General features: G+C 42.1%; 1 protein-coding gene across 3 annotated transcripts in view; it reads right to left on the bottom strand.

Annotated features, from left to right (window-relative positions):
- Positions 1 to 7,009: 7,009 nt before the first annotated feature.
- LOC129017919 (EF-hand calcium-binding domain-containing protein 3) overlaps positions 7,010 to 7,649 on the bottom strand; it is a 535,384-nt gene continuing 534,744 nt past the window's right edge. The window contains exon 10 of one of the 3 annotated variants that reach the window (XM_054458899.2): positions 7,010 to 7,483. In XM_054458899.2, the coding sequence (XP_054314874.1) occupies positions 7,157 to 7,483 (327 nt within the window). In that variant the 3' untranslated portion in view covers positions 7,010 to 7,156. The remainder of the gene's footprint in view (positions 7,484 to 7,649) is intronic. The other 2 variants (XM_054458898.1, XM_054458901.1) reach the window with 2 other exon arrangements.

Below are 7,649 nucleotides of genomic sequence, written 5' to 3'. Positions count from 1 at the left end.
GGAGATATGAAATTAGAGAACACGAGGCTTAGCAAATCAAATGGAATATCCAAGGACAAGTTTTTTTTTTTTTTTTTATAACCATCTAACCTTTTTGAATCATCCATATTATATTTATTATAATTATCCTTATTAGCACAATTAAGATTGTAATACACACAGTTTGTCATAGTAATACATTTCAGCCTTACATTTCTATTTCTAGATCTAATACAAATAGACTCTCAAAAGAATCTAGAAGAAAGTATGTTATAGACATAAGGTTATTTGAGAAGACTTCCAAGAGAAGCATGATGAATACCACTTGTAAAAAAAGGAAAGGGCAGAGACCAAACAAGGACCAGCCCAATACCTCTTGGACTTTATTTAATGTCATAATGTCAGAATAAAGGGAAAGATGAATTTTTTTAAAAAAGGAAAGGGTTAGTGCAGTGCTGGACATAGCACATTGGTAAATAGTACTTTTTTTTTTTTTTTTTTGAGATGGAGTCTTGCTCTGTTTCCCAGGCTGGAGTGCAGTGGCCGGATCTCAGCTCGTTATAACCTCCATGTCCTGGGCTCAGGTGATTCTCCTGCCTCAGCCTCCTGAGTAGCCAGGATTACAGGTGCGCGCTACCACACTCAGCTAATTTTTGTATTTTTAGTAGAGATGGGGTTTCACCATGTTGCCTGGGCTGGTCCTGAACTCCTGACCTGAAATGATCTGCCCGCCTTGGTCTCCCAAAGTGTTGGGATTACAGGCGTGAGCCACCACGCCCAGCCAGTAATTGTTTATTCCATTGTAAATTCTTTCTGTAGGTAAAACTATGGGGAGCAATGAATGATTCTGTACTTTTTCCTCCAAAGAAATGGGAACAAGCTCTAAGCCTCTCTAATCAGGAAAAAAAATACACAAGTTAATCAAAAAGATAGCTTCATTTGAAGACAATATGCTTTTGCCATTCTTGTGGTCTTTGGAAACATTTTGAACACAAGTTCCATACCCAGAAACAAGTACAAGGAATTTTTATCTTTTCTCAAGGCCAGCTGTTTGCAGATGTGGTGGTTGATTTACATTTATTTCTGGCATCTTGTTTTCTCATCTATGGGCTTTTATTGTCCCCTCACTAAAAGCTGTTAGTGTTCCCAATCAACAGTCCCACTGCATATTTTCTTGCAGACAGCTCATTGTCTTCACTTGAATTTACTATATTAGTTCCAATGGAGACATTTTAAATGTCAAACAGCTTTGGCCTTTTTTCTGTGAAATGTGCTAAAGTATCCTAAACTTAATTTTATTTTTTATTTTATTTATTTATTTTTGAGATGGAGTCTTGCACTGTCTCCCAGGCTGGAGTGTAGTGGCGTGATCTCGGCTCACTGCAAGCTCCCTACTTCCCAGGTTCATGCCATTCTCCTGCCTCAGCCTCTCGAGTAGCTGGGACTACAGGCGCCCACCACCACGCCTGGCTAATTTTTTGTATTTTTAGTAGAGACGGGGTTTCACCGTGTTAGCCAGGATGGTCTCGATCTCCTGACCTCATGATCCGCCCACCTCGGCCTCCCAAAGTGCTGAGATTACAGGAGTGAGCCACCGCACCCGGCCTAAACTTAATTTTATACAATTATATTTGATTGGCCTGTAAAACCTATTTTTCGAAGCACCTAAAATAATTTTTCAGAAGTTTGACATGACTTCTCTGGTGTCAGACTTTATACTGGATTGTAGCTTCAGAAACGCCACGTTTCAGAGGAACTAAGGGTCCCTCTGGTGGTAAGTAAGGGGAACTCTTCTAGCTCAGTGGGTGGCATGGGTTTAACGCTTGTAAAGGTTAAAAACTCTCATTCTGGATTATTAGGTTGTTAGCCAAGGACAAGGGTAGTTAATTGTTTTGTTTGTTTGTTTGTTTGTTTGTTTTTTGAGACGAAGTCTTGCTCTGTCGCCCAGGCTGGAGTGCAGTGGCATGATCTCAGTTCACTGCAAGCTCCACCTCCCGGGCTCAAGCCAGTCTCCTGCTTCAGCCTTCTCAGTAGCTGAGATTACAGGCCACCGCCACCACACCCGGCTAATTTTTGTATTTTAGTAGAGATGGGTTTCACAATGTTGGCCAGGCTGGTCTTGAACTCCTGACCTCAAATGATCTGCCTGCCTCAGCCTCCCAAAGTGCTGGGATTACAGGCATGAGCCACCGCACCCGGCCTTTCTTCTCCTTTTTTTCTTTGAGATAGGGCATCACTCTGTCACGCAGGCTGGAGTACAGTGGCACGATCACAGCTCATTGCAACCTCTGCCTCCCAGGCTCAAGTGATTCTCCCACATCAGCCAACAGAGAAGCTGGGACTAGAGGTTTGTGCCACCATACCCAGATAATTTTTGCATTTTTTGTGGAGACAGCGTTTTGCCATGTTGCCCAGGTTGGCCTCGAACTCCTGGTCTTGAGCAATCCGTCTGCCTCGGCCTCCCCAAGTGCTGGGATTACAGACATGAGCCACTGCACCTGGCCTGTGTTTTCTTATTGCAAAATAAATTTTTTATTATAGAACATTTAGAAGATATCGATAAAACAAAAGAAAATACTTCTTCCCACCATTAATTTGACTCATTAACGCTTTGGCTTACATCATCCCAGTCCTTTCTTTCTAATTTAGTTATATAAGTGACTTTACATTAAAATAGTTTCAGAACAAAAGGCTTTGTGCTTTTTTTTTTTTTAAACAATTACATTCATCTGGCCGGGCGCGGTGGCTCACACCTGTAATCCCAGCACTTTGGGAGACCAAGGCGGGTGGATCACGAGGTCAGGAGTTCGAGACCAGCCAGATCAAGATGGTGAAACCCCCATCTCTACTAAAAATACAAAAATTAGGCCGGGTGTGGTGGCTCACGCCTGTAATCCCAGCACTTTGGGAGGCCGAGGTGGGCGGATCACGAGGTCAGGAGATTGAGACCATCCTGGCCAACATGGTGAAACCCCATCTCTACTAAAATACAAAAAATTAGCCAGGCGTGGTGGCATGCGCCTGTAGTCCCAGCTACTTAGGAGGCTGAGGCAGGAGAATCACTTGAACCTGGATGTTGGAGGTTGTAGTGAGCCGAGATTGTGTCACTGCACTTCAGCTTGGGTGACAGAGCGAGACTACTACTCACACACAAAAAAATAAAAATAAAAAATAAATAAATAATAAATAAATAAAATTAGCTGGGCACGGTGGTGGGTGCCTGTAATCCCAGCTACTTGGGAGGCTGAGGCAGGAGAATCGCTTGAACCCAGGAGGCGGAGGTTGCAGTGGGCTGAGATCGTGCCACTGCAGGCCAGCCTGGTGACAAAGCAAGACTCCGTCTCAAACAACAACAACAAGAACAAGAAAACCCAATTACATTAATCCATTTTAAGTGTACAGTTCAATACATTTTCATAAAAATCTGTATTTGTGTAATCAGTGTCACAATCTAGTTTTAGAACAATGCCTTGAAGTTCTCCCATGCCACTTAGCAGTTGTAGTCTGCTTTTTAACTTAATAATAACTTGGGGACATTATTCTTTTGTTCGAAATATTCTTTTACAACATCACTTAATGTCCTTCTGGTATTGTTTCGTATAGCTATATCATGCTTTATTGGACATTTAGGCCACTTTAAGTTTCATACTATTAAAAATTTAACGGCTGGGTGCAGTGGCTCACACCTGTAATCCCAGCACTTTGGGAGGCCAAGGCAGGTGGATCACGACATCAGGAGTTCAAGACCATCCTGGCCAGCATAATAAACCCCGTCTCTACTAAAAATACAAAAATTAGCCAGGTATGGTGATACACACCTGTAGTCCCAGGTACTCGGGAGGGTGAGGCAGAAGAATCGCTTGAACCCTAGAGGCGGAGGTTGCAGTGAGCCGAGATCACGCCACTGCACTCCAGCCTGGGCGACAGAGTAAGACTCTGTCTCAAAAAAAAAAAAAAAAGAAAAAAATTCAACATGGTGTACATCTTTGTAATGAAATAATTTTGTACATTCATGATTATTTCTTTATGATTAATTTCTAGAAGACGAATTGCTGAGTCAATGGTTACAATTAGCTCCATCACTAAGCTCTGTGTGGTTAAGTCATTTTACTTGTTTGTCAACTGTTATATGTCCAGGTCCTAGAACTAGGTCTGGCACACAGTATGCAACTCAGTAGATAATTGATGAATGAATGGATGGGTGAGTACCCTCTTGCCATACCATATTTCAGCACAGAGATGCCAATTTACACTGTCATCAACAGTGTGTGACAATTTAATAGAAAGAATGTATTGCTGTACATTTTAGATTTTCCAGGACAGATCCTACTAAAAATATTCTGCCCTGTTATCTCACTGATGCAAGGAAATATTCCAGGAATTGTAACATTTTGGCATCCAAATTATATCTCCTAGATTCCCTGTTATACCCACAGCCATATGAAAAGTCTCTTGTCAAGTCATAAATCTTGTTTTTAGCTAGAAAATATGGCTGCTTATCTATCTATAAGGTTAGTTCTTCTCTCCAACATTGTGTCTTTATAAATAATAACAGGTATATTTAGACTCCTTTGACTATTCGTGGTAACACTCACAAAATTACCTCAAGGCCATCTCAATAAACAGTTTTGGGGGCACTATCTTCATTGCTTTTTCCTGGCATTTTATAATTTTACAGCGGGGAGCAGTGACTCATGCCTGTTATCCCAGCACTTTGGGAGGCTGAGGTTGGCAGATCACCTGAGTTCAGGAGTTTGAGACTAGCCTGGGCAACATGGCGAAACCCCATCTCTACTAAAAATACAAAAATTAGCTAGGTGTGGTGGCACGCACCTGTAATCCCAGCTACTTGGGAGGCTGAGGCAGGTGAAATGCTTGAGCCTGGGGAGGTGGAGGTTGCAGCGAGCTGAGATCACGTTGCTGCACTGCAGCCTGGGCAAGAGAGTGAGACTCTTGTCTCAATTTTTTTTTTTCTTTTTACATTATGAGGCATTGTCCCCATCAATATTGGACATATCTTTTCCTTTTTCTGGGTCAAAATTTTTCTAGAATAGTGATTTAAAAAGCATTTGTTCTACATGTTGAATGTGATGTACTGGTTTGCACCCACACACCTGCAAACCAGCTTCTCGGACAACATTTACAAATAGTTGATCTCATCCCTTACATTTTTTTTCATCCCTTACATTTTTAGATCAGAATTGGCACAAGAAATAAAACACTTTGCCATCCTGACAGTAGATCAGAAGGTTAATATAGATTTAGTCTTGGTACATCCAGATTTCCTGAGTCCAAAAGTGGTCTGTCTCTCTGTGGGCAACCCTTGAGAACCACAGAAAAATACCCCAATGGGACTGGGCACAGTAGCTCATACTTGTAATAATAACACTTTGGGAGGCTGAGGTGGGATGATCACTTCAGCCCAGGAGTTTGAGACCAGCCAGAGCAACATAGGGAGTCCGTGTCTCTACAAAAATAAAAAATAATTAGCTGGGCATGGTGGCGCGCCCCTGTAGTTCCAGCTACGTGAGAGGCTGAGGTGGGAGGATTGCTTGAGCCCAGGAGGTTAAGGCTGCAGCGAGCCATGATTGTGTCACTGCATACCAGCCTGGGTGACAGAGTGAAACCCTGTCTCTAAACAAACACACACACACACACACACACAAAACAAACCAAAACAAAAAACCCAGTAATGGATGTACACACTTAAACATGATTGAAAGGGCAAATTTTATGTAATGTATATTTTACCATAATAAAAAATTATAATCCCCCAAACTTGTAATATAGTTATATATGTGCTTCTTTATTAAACGCATTAAAGAACAGCAACAATAAATACAATGGATGTGATCAGCTATTCATTTTGTTTGTTTTGTTTTGAGACAGAATCTTCCTCTGTCACCCAGGATGGAGTGCAGTGGCATAATCGCAATTTACACTCACCATAAACCCACTGCAACCTCCACCTCCCAGGTTCAAGCGATTCTCCCGCTTCAGCCTCCAGAGTAGCTGGGATTATAGGCGTGTGCCACCATGCCCGACTAATTTTTGTATTTTTAGTAGAGACAGGGTTTCACCATGTTGACCAGGCTGGTCTTGAACTCCTGACCTCAGGTGATCCGCCCGCCTCAGCCTCCCGAAGTGCTGGGATTACAGGCATGAGCCATTGCACCTGGCCGTGTTCAGCTATTTGTAAGAGCAATCTAAGTGTGCAGATGTGTAGCTAAGGAGCCTTGAGAATACCCAAATTTAATCAAGGTTCTTTAGGGCTTGCTGATCTTATTCCCTGAAACTGAAAGGTCATCCTCATCTGCTGTCTCTAGTCTCTTTCACAAACAATTTTTTTTTTTAAGAAAAGTTTTGTATATTTAAATGATAATCTTTCTTTTTTTTTATTATACTTTAAGTTTTAGGGTACATGTGCACAATGTGCAGGTTAGTTACATATGTATACATGTGCCATGCTGGTGTGCTGCACCCATTAACTTGTCATTTAGCAATTGAAAACCTAACCCAGTTTACACTCACCATAAACTCAGAGGTTTATTGCTTGGAGGGCCCTTAGCTCAGGACAACTTTTCTCCTTCCTGATGAGGCTTAGGCAGTCTTAAGCCAGGTAGGGGCAGCAGATTGCAGCTGGTTGCTAGGGAACTAACAGCCCAGCATCTATTTACTAGTAAAGATTTAGGAAAGGGGGCCGGGCACAGTGGCTCACGCCTGTAATCCCAGCACTTTGGGAGGCCGAGGCGGGTGGATCATGAAGTCAGGAGATCGAGACCATCCTGGCCAACATGGTGATAACCCCATCTCTATTAAAAATACAAAAATTAGCTGGGTGTGGTGTGGTGGTGGGCGCCTGTAATCCCAGCTACTCGGGAGGCTGAGCCAGGAAAATGGCTTGAACCCAGGAGGTGGAGTTTACAGTAAGCCAAGATCATGCCACTGCACTCCAGCCTGGTGACAGAGGAAGACTCTGTCTCAAAAAAAAAAAAAAAAAAAAAAAGATTTAGGAAAGGGAAACCATTTTATGACTTAAACTTTTTTACTGGTCAGAATCCAAAAGATGTCAAAATTTCCAGCTTCTAAGAATGTACTTAGACAAAAGCAAGAAACAATAATTTTGACAACTGTGAAAAAGTAGTTTGTGATGAGCTGTTTAGAAAATGTAGAAATTTCATTGTTGAAATCCCTTTAAACCTTTCCGTTTTCTTTTTCTTCCTGGATCTGTGTCACATTCACTGGTATCTGATGAGGAAGAGGATCTGGAGTTATGGGAGGAATTTCTATTCACATAGGCATCATATAACCTTAAGTCCTTAGGAGAAAGTAATTCTTGGCAAACATTCCAGGACCATGTATAAGTAGAAAAGGTGTCATAAAAGGACTCATTTCCAGAGTCTATCCCAATCAAATCCCCTCGGATCTTCTGCCAGAGGTTTAGCATTTCTTTTCGGTGTTCAAGGGCAATTCCTAAATTATAGGTATCAGTAGCTCTCTTCACCTGCAGTGAGAGACCAGAAGTTTATTGTAGTTACCTTAAAGTAGCTTTGATTTGTGGACCACAATGATAGATACCCCAAGAGTTATGTCCCTGGGCTACTCGAAAGTCACTGAATCTATACATTGGGTGGTGCCTCGTGAGGACGTGAGCTAGGAGGTGATGGACA

This window comes from Pongo pygmaeus, chromosome 19 (genome assembly GCF_028885625.2).
Source record: "Pongo pygmaeus isolate AG05252 chromosome 19, NHGRI_mPonPyg2-v2.0_pri, whole genome shotgun sequence".
NCBI classification, from domain to species: Eukaryota; Metazoa; Chordata; class Mammalia; order Primates; family Hominidae; genus Pongo; species Pongo pygmaeus.
The sequence above is the reverse complement of the archived record's forward strand: the minus strand, read 5'-3'. Positions and strand labels throughout refer to the sequence as shown.